Source organism: Populus nigra, chromosome 9 (assembly GCF_951802175.1).
Source record: "Populus nigra chromosome 9, ddPopNigr1.1, whole genome shotgun sequence".
Classification (NCBI taxonomy): Eukaryota; Viridiplantae; Streptophyta; class Magnoliopsida; order Malpighiales; family Salicaceae; genus Populus; species Populus nigra.
The window spans coordinates 2,489,773-2,507,170 of record NC_084860.1 but is presented as its reverse complement, the minus strand read 5'-3'; the positions used below and the strand labels follow the sequence as shown (position 1 = coordinate 2,507,170).

General features: G+C 35.8%; 2 protein-coding genes across 2 annotated transcripts; one reads left to right on the top strand and one right to left on the bottom strand.

Moving 5' to 3' along the window:
- Window positions 1-10,247: 10,247 nt before the first annotated feature.
- On the top strand, window positions 10,248-11,832 carry LOC133703296 (small ribosomal subunit protein mS79 (rPPR3b)-like). Its single transcript, XM_062127759.1, has one exon. It carries the CDS (start codon window positions 10,326-10,328, stop codon window positions 11,514-11,516), a length of 1,191 nt encoding a protein of 396 aa, XP_061983743.1. The 5' UTR covers window positions 10,248-10,325; the 3' UTR covers window positions 11,517-11,832.
- Window positions 11,833-14,055: 2,223 nt separating this feature from the next.
- Window positions 14,056-16,651, bottom strand: LOC133702988 ((3S,6E)-nerolidol synthase 1-like). Its single transcript, XM_062127362.1, has 7 exons — window positions 16,356-16,651; window positions 15,986-16,247; window positions 15,515-15,884; window positions 15,204-15,422; window positions 14,969-15,107; window positions 14,615-14,863; window positions 14,056-14,492 (listed from the first exon to the last, which is right to left on the bottom strand). Exons 1-7 carry the CDS (start codon window positions 16,548-16,550, stop codon window positions 14,202-14,204), a joined length of 1,725 nt encoding a protein of 574 aa, XP_061983346.1. The 5' UTR covers window positions 16,551-16,651; the 3' UTR covers window positions 14,056-14,201.
- Window positions 16,652-17,398: the final 747 nt, after the last annotated feature.

Sequence of the window (17,398 nt, the reverse complement as noted above, 5' to 3'; positions counted from 1 at the left end):
AGTTAACAATAACCAAAAGAGAATTGAAAAAATAAGAGATGAATATAAATCAAGATATTCATTGAAACAAAATGAAACTGATGGAATAAACTCATTGTATTTACTGAACTTGTTTATTTAAATAAATAAAAGATAAATCCACACATTAAAAAACTCATGACTTCAAATATAATTACAAATGAGACTGATGGAATAAACTCACACCTTTAAAAAAATTTCACGCAAGGCCCACCACATCAACAATATTATTTAAAATGAATATTTTTTTTTTATTTTTAGACATAATTGTTTAAATATTGTTGATATGGTGGGCCTTGCGTGAATGGCAGAGCAGGGTGGCGTGGGGTGGCTTCTGCACAGCCCCTTAGTACTCAATCCACATGATTGCTTAATATTTAGTTAAATGATGTTCTTTATCACTATGTTTGCCACAGATCATGGAGCAGATTTAGAGTGTTTACTCGCTTGCATCGAGATGAAGCTGAACATTGAAGTCTTAAAAGATTTATGATGCAGTAACACACACATGCAGTGCGTTTGAAGCATATATTAGAAAGTTCAAATACATGGGAGTGAATAGCCTTGAGGAATACTGAAATCTACCCCACACTCCCTATATTCTATCCTTTCTAGGATATGAAATTTAAGATCCATTGGAAGGGCAGCTGAGTATGATCATCTGTGCATTCTTAGGCATATAATATGTGTTCCAAATATGTTTCAAATGCAGATGTTAACTACTAGTTTAACGAAGTTGGAAGCTAGGTAACTTCAAAGATATTGTTTAGAACTGATAAAGGGAATCAATATGAGAATGTGGTGTTAGTTGGCTTTATCTGTTTCTCTGGAAATTCACCGTTCTCAAATCTGAAGTGTTCCAATTTAACTAAACCCCGGAGCAAGAATGTGATTTTATGATTGTTGTTTTAGTTAGCACCCTCGAGAAATACTCAAGAGCTAAAATCAAACAAAATAAATCCGATGGAAATGTGCATGGACTGGAGTTTCCTCTTTATCCTGTTGGCATGACTTAATTTCACTTGTTGGAAATTTCATTGTATTACTTCATCGATTACATCTTGAGTTGCTTCTAATTGCACTGGCTGTTCTTGTGAGAAATATAGGAACAGAAAATGTTGTGCCTCTCTGTATGTAAAGTTACTTTCAATTAAATATTAGATCAAGTTCTATGAAATGAAGTTAATGGACCGTTTGTGTTCTTCTTTTGTTTAGAAGCCAAAAAAGTTTGAGTCTGACACTGGTGTGTGGACAGCATATGCAAGAGATTGTTTTACTCTTTCTTCCTTGTGTGCATGGGTGCGCAACTCTGTATTATGATTGCTATGTAGAACTGCCTTCTTCTTCTTCTTCCTTGTGCTCATGTGTGCGCTTGTCTGCGGGTGTATTTGGATGGGTGTAATGAACAGGTTCGCAGTTTGCAACAATGGAACAAGTTGGATGGCTGAAAGTACCCAAATATACTGTGTGCATTCTGCAGGAAATTCATTGAATCCATATTTGATTTAGGGTGTTAGAACTTACATGGAGGCTCTCGCACAAAAACTAGCCCCTCCTCCCCTCCATCCCTTGTCTGAATATTTACTCGAGTCCAAGTCACTTGAAGAACATGGAAAATGACTTCACACTTGTTGGCTCATATGCTAAGGTGATTGGTTCCCACACCATTATCAAGGTTGGAATTCAAGGGAGATTACTCCCTTTTCCATTTTATTTTAGGCATAAGCAAACAGGTGTGAGTGTGTACAATCTGTTTAAAACTTGATTAGAAAATCTGATCATCATATGGGGAGACTGGCTCGCTAATACTCTCGCCATTAAAACCTAAATACACTAATCATGGACAATTTGTTTAAGAGTATGATGCTTATCTCAAGTAGATTACGCCCTGTTCTACCATTAACAATCAAGGTAGGCATTTTAGGCCACTATTCTAGTGAATTTTTGTCCCAAAATTTGAGCTCCTAAATTTTTTTCACTCTAAAAGCTCATATCTAGGTGTAAGGAGACTTGATGCAAAGTCTCAAATGTATCCATTTGTTGTCAACAATTTGTGCATTAAGATTGATCAAAATTTTGAATAGATGGGACATAGTTGATCCAATTAATATATATTGTTACTCATTTTGAGCCTCACGTGCTGAAGATGGTGTGTACCCCTTTTAAACCAAATGCAGGAGTTTAGCTCATGTTCGCTGCAAGATTGACAAAAACAGAGAAGGAAGAAATGTTTGTCGAACCCTGTTTGAGCTGTTTTCTGCCCTCTTTATCCTTCCCCTTTGCTGCCACAATCATCAGGTTTCTTAGAATGACTAGGAGTCTTCATAATGCTAAATTTGTTCCTTCTTTATCTTGTTTTTTAAGGTTGGATAAATCTCTCAGAATTTGAACTAAAAAATTGATTCTGCTACTGTCGCAATTTTTTTTGTTGCAACTTAGACTCTGATTCTGATTTGGTTTCATATGATATTTGACCATCCCAGTTACATTCTTTCACTTATGACATGTTGAAAAATTTACCTACACCTTTATTGGGTCCTAGGGCTCACTGTTTTTATGGCAGACTCTCAGTCAGATTGGGATGCTCGACATTGTCAGTTTCCTGAATTAGATTAGGAAATCTTTTTGAACAACCAGATTGCTGCCAGATTATGTTATTCAAAACGAATTTATCTCACTTTGAACCCTTCATGAAAGTTGTAGCTCTACAAGTGTAGATGAATTTGGGCTTTTGAATCGCTTAATTTTGATATAAGAAGCTCATGATATTCCCGTATGAATATCTAACGTGAAAGTAGAGAATTCTGCCCCAAGAAGGGTTCTGACCCGACTTTTGCACTAAAGACTATGCTTCCATCACAATTTTGTTGGTCGTTGTTCTTAAGTCATACTCTTAGTCATATTGGGATGCTCGACATTGTCAGTCTCTAAAATAGATCAGGAGACCTTTTTTGACCAACCAGGTTGCTGCCAGATTCTATTCTCTAAAACAATTTTATTTCACTTCGAATCTTTCATCAAAGTTGTAGTCCTGAAAGCGTAGATGAATTTGAGCTTTTGAATCACTTGATTTCAATATCATAAGTTCAAGATATTCCATTTGAATATCTAATGTGAAAGCAGAGAATCCTGCCGCGAAATGGTTTCCAATTGAGTTTTGTTGCAATTCTTTAAAACGATTTTATGCCACTTTAAATCCTTCATGGAAGTTTTAGTCCTGTACGTGCTAATGAATTTGGGCTTTTAAATCGCTTGATTTCGATATCATAAGCAGAGAATCCTGCCGCAATAAGGATTCCGACCCGAGTTTTTTTTTGAGGTCTTGATTCGAGGGACCTGATTTAATGTTTTAAGGATTTATCGGATTAATTAAGGATAAATTTCAAAATTTGGAAAGTAAATCAGTTTCGTTCGAGGAATAAAAAAAACAGGGACTGGATTAGAAAACATCAATAATGTCTGTTACTTGGTAGCGTAAAAACAGCCCCATAGGATTTAATTAGTAGGGTACTGTTCATGGTAATTTTGAGAACACCTACCCCATCTGATTTCTTTTCTTTTTTCTCTGCACAACCCTCCCCATTTGATTTCTTTCCTTTTCTCTGCAACTTCCTGCTAGTTGCCATTTTGGAGCTGCAGATTACGTTTGTGCAGTTTTAATTCATAGGAGACAACAACTTTTGACAGCTGTAAAATGCCATGAAGAGAAGAACCTCACCATCATCTAATGGTTGAGATTTTATCCCTAATATAGATGGTTGGGATGATGTGTTAATGTTGGAAAGAAATCACTAGAATCAACACATAATCAATGAGAATATTGTTGTTTCCTCATTTGCATTATTTGGCTGCAAATCAGCTGGGATTTGCATCCTAGATTAATACATTGAATCTGTCCTAAATAGAGGTATATTAGGCTATATATAAGCCCCCTCTATTGACCTAGAGGGGGAGGAAAAAGGAATAAAAAAAACAAAAAAAAGGAAAGGGAGAGAGTAGAAAAACGAAAAAGAAGAGAAGGAGGAGGAGAGAACAACACAAATAACAGGGGAGAAGAGAGGGAGCTGTCTTTTAATTCATAGGTTATAAATTTCTTTCAAATCAAACACAGATTTTAAGAGATCTACATCGACTCTTCTTGTCACCCTGTAGACATATCTAAAGGTATGATCTATATTGGCCAAGGGTTTTTGCTTTTAAACTTTGAACCCAAGCCTATTCATCATAGCGAACCTATCATAGAAAAACTGATGGGATTAGAAAACACCAACACCATAGCAATTATAAAGCAAACCAAACACCAAGCAGCTTACCTTAGGTAAGGCGTACAAGGGGTGCTAAAACCATCCCTTTACGCAATCAGTCCCTTGCCTTAGAATCTTTGAAAGAATAGTTAGGTTTTCTAGTGACTATAACACTAGGTGGCGACTCTCTTGTTCACAAAAAACAAAACAAAAACTCCGACATGGAATCTCCGCTCCCGGGGAGGGTCGCTGCTCCGCCGCGAGGGTGCAACAATATATATGAGGGCAAATTTATTCTTTCCCTTTTCAAATTTGTATTGAGTTCGAAAAACATATTTTAGAGGTTATTTATGTTTTCCCAATGCAAGATTTTTACTGTTTTTTTATATATGAAAGCATTTTTTAGCAATGTAAAAGTTTAAAATTATTTTTTATATTTTTTTCTTTAGTTAGTTTCATAAATTTAATTTTTATTATAAACCTAATATAAAGATTTTTTTTTGAGTTAACAATATAACTTTTTATGATGATTTTTAATTTAATTTAAATAAAATTAATATTCTACAATTAGATTATAAAAAAATACAAGATATTAAGATGATTATTATATATAAATTATGGTTTTCATTTTTTTTAATGAAAAATAGTTGTAATTTTGATGTATATCTTTTTTTTTTTATAATCATCGAGAGTATATTGAGAAGGCCATAAAGCGAATAGCCAAAGAGAAATACAAGCAATATAAAAAATTAAAAAAAAAAAGAAAAAAAGAAAAAAAGAAAAAAAATTGATCTACTACAGCAAACAACAAGAAGACTACCTAAGATTTCTTATTACACCATAATTTGATGCCATCAGAAGATCTTAAGAGGTCATTTCCTGTATAATTAAAGTTTGAATCTTGAGTATGCAACCAAATAGCAACCCGATGAAGGATGGTGGAGAAACAATCAAACAAGTTTATAGTTCCCTCCTCAAAAACAATTTTGTTCCTCAGCAACCATATACCCCAAATAGTACTACTTGAAATTAATCTCCAAGCTGATCTTTGGAATTTGCCATGAACCATTTCGGGCCACTACAGAAGAAGCAAGTCAATTGTTCTCGGTAAACAACATTGGATACCCCACCAATCCAAAACTTTCATCCAAACACTCCCAGAAAAGTTACAATGTATAAAAAGATGCTCTGAGGTTTCCAAATTTGAGCTGCAAAAGACACATGAAGCTTGTGTGGCAGACAAAACAGTCCGTTGATGGAGAAAAGCTCTTGTACTAACTTTGTCCTGTACTGCCAACCAGAGAAACACCTGAACTTTTGGAGGAGCCCCTTTAATCCAAACATTGGCTTCGAAGACTCTATCAGTCGCAGAGGAGGTATTGTCAATTAGGGTGCAACACGATTTAACTGAGAAGCTGCCATCAGAATTGCATGGCCATATAAGTTTGTCATCTTTTCCTTGACGAATTATCATTGGCTCCAGCATTGAGAGCAAATGATGATATTGTTGCTCTTCATAAGATAAGAGCTTCCTACGCCAAACCAGATTCCATCGCCATTGATCATTCACCCATTGACCCATCTCATTAACCAAACCATTTCGAAAAGTAGAAATTTGGTAAAGCTTAGGGAAAATGCTACGTAAAACATTTGATCCTATCCACACGTCAGACCAGAAAAGGATGGAGGATCCATCTCCAATCTTGAATTTAATGTTTTTACGCAATAATAAGCCGATGACACTGTTTGGATCCAAGATTGACAAAACGTCTTTCCAAAATGGGAAAATATGACCATGCAATTTTGGGATTCCATTCTCGAAAGTTGGGGAGTAAAGATGGGTTGTTACCTGTTTCCATAAGGCTTGTTCTGGTAAGCTTAGCCTCCATATCCATTTGAAAAGCATGGATATATTTTTTGACATTAAAGAACCCAACCTGAGGCCTCCTTCTTTTCTAGCTTTCACAACAATACGCCACTGCACCTTGCAGATTTTCTTTTGCTTCGCCACTCCAGACCACAAGAATCTTCGTTGAATAGATGTTAGTATATTGCAGACACCTTTGGGCATAAGAAAAGAAGACATATAATATACTGGCAATGAACTCAAGACACTTTTGATTAAGCAGATACGTCCTGCCATACTAAGCATACGACCTCTCCACATGCTCAACTTTCGTCTGAAATTCTCAATAATAGGCTTCCATGTAGACAATCTTTTAGGATTGGATCCTAAAGGCATGCCTAGATAAGAGCAAGGCAAGAAATCAAATCTGCAAAAGACTGAATGTGCCATACTAGCACAAGTATCTTCCCCAACATTTATGCCAATTAAAGAGCTTTTATGGAAGTTAATGTGCAAATCTGAACAAATAGCAAACCACAACAGGATCCTTTTAACTGTTTTGACCATATGAAGATTAGCAGGCATGAAGATCAAAGTGTCGTCTGCATATTGTAGGTGACTGAGGCAAAAGCTGTCTCCAAAAGGGATACCTTTAAAAAGATCATTTGAAGCTGCTCTTTGAAACAAAACAGATAATCCCTCTGCTGCTATTAGAAAAAGGAATGGAGAAAGGGGGTCACCTTGGCGAATCCCACGACCCATCAGGAATTCCTTAGAAGGAGATCCATTAATCAGCACTGATAATTTTGCAGTGGAGATGCAAGTGTTGATCCAATTAATCCATTTTTCACCAAAACCCATATGCCTCATAACCTGCTCTAAATAATCCCACTGCACACTATCGAAAGCTTTGTGAAAATCCACCTTAAAGATAAGGCTCGGCACTCTGTGTCTTTTCAAGGAATGAATTGCTTCATTGGCAACCAAAAACCCATCAATTATTTGCCTCCCTGCCAAGAAAGCTGTTTGATTCTCACTAATAAGGTCATGCATAACTGCTTTCAGACGGCTAGAAAGAACCTTTGCCATTATCTTGTAAATGCCATGAATCAAACTAAGAGGCCTGAAATCTTTGAAGCCAACTGGGGAAGCTATCTTCGGAATTAGATGAACATAAGCATGATTGACTCCTTTTGGAAGCCTACCTGTTTTGAAGAAATTCTTGGCCAGGTCTAACAGATCATCTGCAATAAAATTCCAAGCAAGCCTGTAGAATTTGAAATTGAAACCATCTGGACCCGGACTCTTGCTCCCATCACAATCCCAAACACTCTGCTTTAATTCTTCCAAAGTGATATCTCGCTCCAAGTTAGCTGAAGAAGAAGCCGAGAGTGTTTTAAAACCAACAGGCCCTAAACCAATTCGGAATCTATCATGACTTCTGAATAAGTTGGAGAAGAAGTTAACTGCCGCATCTTTTATGACTGGTATACATTCAACAACAGAACCATTATGAACCACTTTCTTGAGATGGTTTTTAGCCCTCCTGAAGTTAGCAACTAGATGGAAGAAACGCGTGTTGCGATCGCCCAGGCGACACCAAATTTGGCGAGACTTTTGACGCCACATGCTTTCTATATGCAAGTTGCATTGCCACTGTTTCTTGATCAATGAATCAAGCGAGTTCTGCTCTACAGTAGATAATTGCCCATATTCTAATTTCTTTTCTATAGCTGAAATATTGCTTTGGATCAATGACAAAGCAGTCTCCTGATGCCCAAAACCAACCCTGTTCCACTGTCTGAGCCGAGTTGCCATAAAGCTGAGCTTCTTAATGAGCTTGAACTGACCTGAAAATTCATTGCAAGCTTCATCCCATATACCCTTTACGATATCTTTAAAATTTGGATGATGGAGCCAACAATCCATGAATTTGAAAGGAATCCAACCTTTTTCTGCAGGTGAAACCCCTAGGATTAAAGGGCAATGATCAGAGAACCCTCTTGGAAGCCGTCGAAGAGACAAAAGGGGGAATTGCAAATGACAACAAGGACTAGAAAAAATACGGTCTAGTTTACTCATGGATCCCCCACGAAACCAGGTGTACAACCCCTCTGACATGTTGTACTCGATTAGGTTGCAATCATCAATAAAATGTCTAAAAGCCGTTGAACCCACCTTGTTAATGAAGCCACTGCTTCTGTCACTTCGCAACATAGTTTCATTGAAGTCACCTGCTAAAAACCAAGGACACTCAAAAGCAGCCTTCAGAATACGAAGGTCCTTCCAAAGAAGAAGTCTGTCAGCTTGATTGCAAGGGGCATAAACACCTACCACCGCCCCTGAGAAGCCTGTCAAGGCATTCTGCCCAAATAACTCGATCCAACCATGACCATACTCCACTGATGATACCGCAAACTTAGAGTTATCCCACATAGCCAGAATGCCCCCTTTAGTACCTTCAGCCTCATTACCAAACCAAGAAACATTACTGACGCTCCATAATTGAAAAACCAATCTGTCTGAGTAACTTTGTAACTTAGTTTCAAATAAAAAACAAACCTCTATATCAAAATCCCTGATTAACTTTGAAACTGTCCTCTTCTTTCTAGCTAACCCCAAACCACAAGAATTCCATGAAAGAATCTGCATAAGAAAAGAGATTTAAAATCCTTACAGAACAAAGAGGAACATCTGCTCACTGGGATGCTTCCCAATCAGCCTTCTCCTTACGCCTTTGCTGATTTATATAGGATGTGAAGTCATCTAAATTGTGAGGTTTTTCAATCTGCAAAACCTCTCCTATTTCCAGCATTAAACAAACCTCATCACCCTCAGAAGGTTTATTGTTTTCGTCATGAGCTAGCAAGTTCCTCCTGTTACACCTCTGTATTGTTGAGTCCTCAGAATCCATCTCACTCGTATTAACTGTTTCATTCAAACTTCCATCAGCTGTAATCATCTTTGTACGTCGCAACTTCCTTCTTGTTTTTGCAAATAGAGCAATTGCACTCTCTTTTGTGTTTGCATCAGAGTGCAAAATAACTGGGTGATTCATGTGTTGCGGTTCCAGAATTACTATGGCTTGAGGATTGTATGTTGATTGAAGGGCTAAATCATTGTTTGATCCAAATGAAATAGAGAGAACGTCAGATGGGCTTTGAGATCCACTGCCATAAACTGGGCTTTCAATCTGAGCCAATATAAGGGAGTCAAGGTCCAAGGCAGCTACAGGTTTTCTAGCATCTTCTCTCAAAATAGGATTGCCCTGTCCCGTATATATGGTAAGAGCATTGGGAATGGGACTGCTTTTTATATAGCTGCTGTCAGAAAAAGAAAGATTGTATGCCATAATTTCTGGAAATCTCTCTAAAGATGAGGCAACAAGTTGATCTTGCACCACATCCAGATGAAGAGCATTGAATATGATAAGAGAGCTGTCGTCAGAAGTTGGTAGCTTGTCTCCATCCTGTGCCAGATCTGAATATTCCCACCCGCTGTTGCCGCCATGTTGATCTTGCACCACAACAATCTTTCTTTTTATTAATGATTGTGTGTCCTCTAATAAATGATTGTGATTATATTTATTTATAATAAAAAGTTATATTTTTTTAATTATAAAAATCATCATTTTTTTCAATAACGGTATATAATGAATTTATATACTTTGTATTTTTAGTTTTATCCCTAAGTTTAAAAATTAGTTAGTACGTGTAAGATAAAATTAATGTATTTAATAATCATTGTTGTACTTTAATTATTTTTTTTGTCATGGTTTCTACAAATTAGATATTCATCAAGATGATATTATTATAAATCTCAAATTAATAATAAAAGAGTATGCTAGAGATACTTGATGTTTATCGCTATATGGTATGACAATATATATATATATATTACAATCCAAAATAAAAACAATTCTCTAAGTAAACATGCCACATCACTTCGACGAAAATTTAGTAAACAAATTTAAGTATAAATAATAATAAATTGAAAAATGTAATATATTAAATTTATTTGAAATAGTTTATAATTAGAAAAGACAATAATAATAATAATAAGACATTAAAAAGGGTGTTTTTATGAATATTAAAAGAGTTAAACGACAAAGCATTTAAAAAAGAAAACGACGTGCCGTGTATTTCTTTTTTGGAGCCCCTAAAAACCCTCTGTAAACCCCTACAGCGAACTCTTCAGCCACAACCCATAAAATCGGGATGTCGACTCTTCTCCGCCTTCTCCGCCGTGCATTACCCGCCTCCACCTCTGCCGCGGCTTCCGACAGCATCAAAGCCAAATCTTACTGGACAGAAATCATTAAAGAACGCAACCTTGAGCATCTCGTTGAGAAATTTAAAAATGCATCTGTAGACGAGGATTTCCGCACAAAAACTTTTGTTTACAAAAACGCCATTCACCGTCTTGCAGCCGCCCGGAAATTTAACTACGTAGAAGAGATTTTAGAGGACCAAAAGCAATATAAGGATATATATAAAGAGGGTTTTAATGCTCGTTTGATTTCTCTGTATGGTGTAGCGGGCATGTTCGATAATGCACGCAAGGTGTTCGACGAAATGCTTGAAAGAAAATGTGCTCGGACGGTCGTGTCTTTTAACGCGTTGTTGGGGGCTTGTGTTAATTCGAAGAAGTTTGATGAAGCAGAAGGGTTATTTAAAGGGTTATCCAAGGAGTTAGAGATTGAACCAGATTTGGTTTCGTATAACACAGTCCTCAAGGCTTTTTGCGTGATGGGCTCAATGGATTCGGCTGCTACATTGCTAGATGAGATGGAGAAGAAAGGCTTGGAGCCTGATTTGATTACTTTTAATACGGTTTTACATGGGTTTTATGCGAAAGGAAGGTTTGTTGACGGGGAGAGGATTTGGGAGCAAATGAAGGAGAAGAATGTTGAACCAGATAAACGGAGTTATAACTTGAAATTGCTTGGATTGACATTGGAGAAGAGAATGGAAGATGCGGTTAAGGTTGTTGAAGAAATGAAGAGTGAGGGGATTCAACTTGATACCTTTAGTTACAGCGCTTTGATTAGAGGGTTTGTTAATGAGGGGGATTTGAAGAATGCTAAGCATTGGTATCTTGAGATAGGAAGAAGTGGGTGCAAACGGGATAAATTGACTTTGGAGGGCTTGATTCCTTTTGCCCTTCAGAAGGGTGATTTTATGTTTGCTTATGGTATTTGCAAGTATGTTCTCTGTAGCAAGTTGCTTGTTCAAAATGATTTGATACAAAGTGTGGTGGATGCATTGGCTAAGGATTCAAGGCTCGAAGAAGCAAAGAAGCTTGTTGGTCTCGGGGAATCGTGTCGTGCTCATTCATACAAGTTGGAATTGCCAAAGCCACTTAGCAATCCAATGACTTCTCTGCTTTCTGTTTTTCACCGGGTATAGCTGCAAATGTCGAGGAAAGGAGGGTTTTGTGGAGCTAGGAGTTAGATAACTCGCAAAATCATTGTTTGGTAATGCTTTTGATCTGTGGTGCTCCCCACTTCCTAGTTCGGTATTGTTTTTTAGCTGCACTGGTATTGCATCTATGTCCTAAATAGATGATGCGCCTCATGTATTTTATTTGTTCTTCACAAGATAGCACATAGATTCTTCACAAACAATTGATTGCCCCTGAGTGTCTCCAACACATTTCTTAGATAACTAAGGTGTAATTCTAGTGTAATTCTTCATAAAAGGTTCCGGTATGTGATTCATCGAAGCCTGAAAAGTTACAGGAGCATTAGTCAAGTTAAATGGCATCACTCTGAATTTGGAATGCCTTTAGTGAATTTGAATGGTGTTTTTTACACGTTGTTGTCATGCATCCTTATTTGATGGTATTCAAACTTCGATAATAGTAAAAAAATTAATTTGAGGTAAAAAAAAAAAAAACTTTTGCGGAAAACAACAAACAGTACCATATTATAAGTTGTTAATGTTAGAGTTATATATATTTGTTTGTTATTTTTGTGTTTTAAAAGATTAAAAAAAATTATTTGTTTTAAATTAATATTTTTTAATGTTTTTAATTTATTTTGATATACTAATATCAAATAATTTTTTTAAATAAAAATATTATTTTAACAAAAACTATTCTTTCAAATACTCTATAATCAAAAGGTACAAAAACGATTGTTAATTTTATTTTGATACAACTAAAATTAAAAATAATTCTTTAAAATAAAAATATTATTTTAATATATTTTTAAATAAAAAATACTTTAAAAAATAATCATATCTATAATTTCAAACGCCTCTCTTGACTTTTGGTGTTTATTAGGAGTGTTCACGGTTCGGTTCGGTTCGGTTTTTATCAAAAAAAGTAACCAAACTGAAATTTTTTTAAAAAAAAAACCAAAACCGAACCGAAACCGGTTCAAACTGACCGGTTTCGGTTCGGTTCGGTTTTTTAGAGCAAAAACCGGTTCAAACCGGTTTGGCTCGGTTTTGGCTCGGTTTGGCTCGGTTTTTTCCGGTTTTTTTCGGTTCCGGTTCGGTTCGGTTCGGTTTTTCCGGTCCCATACTTAAAAAACCGAAACCGAACCGAACCGGTCGGTTTTTTCAAAATTTTAATAGGTTTAATTAGTTTTTTTCACGGTTCGGTTTTTTCAGTTATTTTTTTTCAATTTTCTCGGTTTAATCGGTTTTTCAGTTTTTTTGAACATCTCGAGTGTTCATGATTAAAACATTTTCCACCGCACATGCAAAAATGTCACGCCTAAATTTTTATTTTGAAACAAGTAGCTGGGAATGTTAACGTCAAATCATTTTTTATCAGAGAAAGAGACGTGGAAGAGATTACATAAAAACCTTGGAAAATAATATACCAACAAAATATGAAGAAGAGAGGTGGAAATTAAATTGATTATTAATACTCTCCTGAAAAGAATAATGAACGGAATTTATTCTGCTGTAATGTCTTTTGTTTCCATTTTTCGTACTATATTTAATAAAACCAGCCAGCTCATAGGTTGCAGCATAACCATATCCATGGTCCCTTTACTAGAAATTAAAGATCCGTTTGTTTTACATAAAATATTTTATAAATAAAAAATATTTTATATAAAAAATATTTTCTTGTAAATATTTTTAACTTGAAAAATATTTTCCTGTCAAATATTTTATATATTCTATTAATGATTATGGTAATGGAGAAAGAGATAAAGGAACCATTTGAGAATTCGATTTGCATTGTATTTTTAAAAAATTAATTTTTTTTGTTAAAATTTAATATAATTTGTACATTTTAGATCGTTTTGATATGCTAATGTCAAAATTAATTTTTAAAAAATAAAAAAATACTATTAACATATATTTTGACATAAAAAATTATTTCAAAAATAACCGCTATTAAACTGCCAAACATACTTTAAGGGTGATTGTAACTGGTCGATCATGATAATAATGAAAGAGAAGGTGACAGAAGAGGAGGAAGTGGTGGTGGTTGTAAGATAAAGATGGTGATGAAAAAGATGATCATGTGGTGCTGATTATGTTGATGAGAAAAAAAACAGAAGGTGGTGCAAAAGAAAGAGTAGAAGGTGGTTGTGGTGAGATAATTATGGGCCATAAATATTTGAGATTCGGCAGATTCATATCTTGGCTCAAGGTTGATGTAAGTAGAAAGTCAATATAGAGTCAATTCATGAGGTAATTCATAATTTAATTGATGAGAATTTAAGTTATTTTTTAATATTTTTCAAGATAATATAATTTTAAAATTGTTTTTTTTTAAAAAAAATTGTTTTCATTAATCCAAGTTAATAATAGTTATTTCCATGACTTTAGCCTTCCAGGTTGAACTCTGACAAAAGGTGTGCAGTATACAAATAAGTCGAAGAAATTATAAGGAAACCATGGACACTAACATCTCAACAAAATATGACGAAGAGATTATAAGGAATTTAATTTCATTATTAATACTCTCGTAGCAAACAGAATATGAAAGGGCAGCAAAAGCAAGTTACTCTTTATTTATATTTTTTGTACTGTACATATTAGTGAAAGCAGCTAGCTCACAGGCTGCCTAACCATGTCCATGATCCCTCTGGAACTATAATATGGAGTCGTGGGCTTTGTTTTATTTTTTCACTGAGACACATTTTCATAGAGGAGAGATTTCATATGCTCCTCAAGACTCGGAAGGCGATGGTTGTCATCGTAATCGTACATCAAGGGGACCATTCTTGCAATATTTAGAGAAGCCTTGGAGAAAGTTGATGAAAATGGATTTGGAGAGAGGCATTCCTGGTTGAGTTGTTTCCACGCATCAGAATTCATGTGCAGAACCTGCTTTCGTGCGTCTTCGAACGATGATCCTTCGTTTTCTCTCAGATAGCATTCGACGTATGATCCATCATGGCCATCTTGATTCTCGTCCTGCGATTTTTTATACATACGCTGTATGATTCAAAGAGACTTTCGTCTGCCAAAATCACTGGTCCCACTTGGTCCAAAAAAGGGAGACATTAAAATAGGAAGATGATAGACTTTGATGTTACCTTGGCGCTTCCCAAGTCATCCCACAGGCGCAGAATTGTGGCTGTGGATGATATGATGGGTGGGAAATTGCTAATAAGTTCTACATTTTCCTTGCTTATACCTTGGCCCAGTAGAAAGAAGATGTGAACCAGAACTACATGCACACCAGAACTGACAATCCCATTCTTCAAGTACTCTTCACCACTCGGCAACTTCCCAGAGGCAAACCATCTTGCTTCCACAAGAAACGCCCTGCACAAACTAGCCCACTGCAGAAAAATCAACCGAACAATCATTATGTGTGTTAGAAAATTAAACTCTTATCATAGCTTAATCTTAGATTTTTGCACGAAAATTGTTGTGGGATATCGTACTGCTTTTCGGAGAGAGTCAACTGGGTTCCACCCGTGTTCCTTGTAGATCTCGTAGCTGATTTCGTTTGTGATATTGTTCAGAGCCTTGAAACATATCTTCATGTAGTGCGGTAATTTTTCAGCGGCAGCAATGTCCCATCTAAAACGATGATGGGAGAGAGTGAGAATTAAGAAATCAACTACGGACCTTCAAACTTGATGCATGTGAATAATAAATCCTACAACTGATGATGACCTGCTGATAACTTCTGTGAAGCAAACGAGCTCATCGAGAGTGCCATAAACATCGAAAATATCGTCTATTATGTATATCATAGAGACGGGTTTAGTGAGCTCAATCCTTTGTTCTGAAAGACTTGGATCTGTGAGGCATGACATTGACCACATATACCATTTAAGCGGTTGATCTCTTGCAAATCTCAATTCGGTAGACAATCCGAGGTCTTTCCACCATCTAAATGAGCACATTAATGTAAGAAATTACGTGAGAAGAATTCTGTGAATGATAGCATGGATATAAAATCAATTAGTCACAATCAAGCTCACTTCAAGATCTCAACAATTTCGTGTTGATGTTGGGATTGGACCCTCTCAAACTCGGTCTTTGCAAGTTCTTGTAGCTCACTAATCCATCCATTTGGCTCATCATTAAAATAGTATTTGGCCGTGAAACTCGCCAGGCTTTTGTGATGTGGATGGTCCAAAGAATTCCTAACTAATCTAGCTTGATTATAGTCTAGATGTGTCAAACTTGAACGTAGAAGCTGATAACTATAATCTCCAGCTTCATCCAGCTCATCTTCACCTCTTATACTTAGCTGTGAAGCTTCATATAAACTCACTAGGCCCTTGATGTCACTACTTATTAGTTTTTGCTTGAATCTTCCCTCATTGTCCTTGAAGTTGTCAAATACTCCTACCACATGTAAATCTCGAGATAAACAAGCAATCGTAAGGATCATAACCTCACATAGATAGCATGAAAAGAAGATAGGATAAACATTAAAAATTAACAACCTGCGGATACGTGGTAACCTTGCTGTCTCAACAATCGAAAGCGAAGTGCAACCTCATAGAGACTGTTATCACTATGAATGGTGCTTGATAACATAGATTGCCTTGTTAGAATCGAATCAATCTCCTCTTGGAAATGATAGTCAATGCTAAGGCGTTGGATAGCATCAATCATGGCCAGACCTTGAATTGGCTCCTCTCCTTCCTTCCTCAAAATATGCTTGAATGTCTGCAACTTTTCTGCATACGCAGTGTCAGAATCATCCTGCAAGAGTAAAAAGCAGTTCCAATGACATTAAATGACAAACATTTCGTTAAAAAATCCTTGATAAACACACTTACAAGTGCAAAATCCATTTACATATATAATTACATTATGAATACTTATGGGGTACTGTTTTGCGGGACCAAAAGCCAATGTCTGTTTCTGTGAAACGCTCCATTTTTGAGTGCTCATAAGGTTAGGCTTAAATTCTTTGAGGATGGGCTTCACTCTTTCTGAATTTCGGTTTTGAGGAAATGGCCAGCCAGAAGCAGCTGTCAAGGAAACACTGCAAGACAATGCCATTGAGAGAGAGAGAGAGAGAGAGAGAGAGAGAGAGAGAAGAGATCAGAGAGAGGTTTTTCTTGAGGGAGTGATTGTGTTTGAGGACACCACGAGATTTCAAGCTGCCACAACTTATAAGATATGGTGTCGAATAGCACGTCCGTGGCCCTCACGAGTCTCACAAACAGTAGACACAACACGTTTTGCACATCAAAGATGTTCAATGATTAGTTCTTTTTATGGTTTTTTTTTTCCTTTTTATTTCTTAAGGTTATTAAATATGTATATTATAATTTTTAAAAGCTAAATCATACGAATTGATAAATATATATAAAAATCATAAGATGAAACGTTGTATTACCAAATAAAATTATAACTACACAAAATAAAAAGTTGATTAGAAAAATCATATATAATTATAAGAACTTATTACTTTTTAAAAAAAATATTAGTTCTTTGAAAGTTACGAAGACAAAACAAACATTAAGAGAGGTTGGCAAGTGTTTTTGTTTACTCAAGGAGTAACTTGCATAATTAAAAACTTCTAGGACTAGAATATGATGCTCCCTTTGTGTGAGATGCATACAAGTGAGGTGACGGGATCACTTGTGTTTTTGTTTTTGCACTTGAATTTGTTTTTGCACTTGAATTTGTTTTTTAAATTATTTTTTAGTTAAAATAAAAATAAAATATAAAAATCTTATTTTAATATATATTTAATTAAAAATATTTTTATAAAAAGATACCGCATCACCCACACGCAATGAACACGAAGTGGAATCTTACATGAATGGAGACCAAAATATTGTGGTAGGCCATGAAAAGAAAAAATTTAGCCTTATCAATATCTTTCGTCGGTCTTTCTCAAC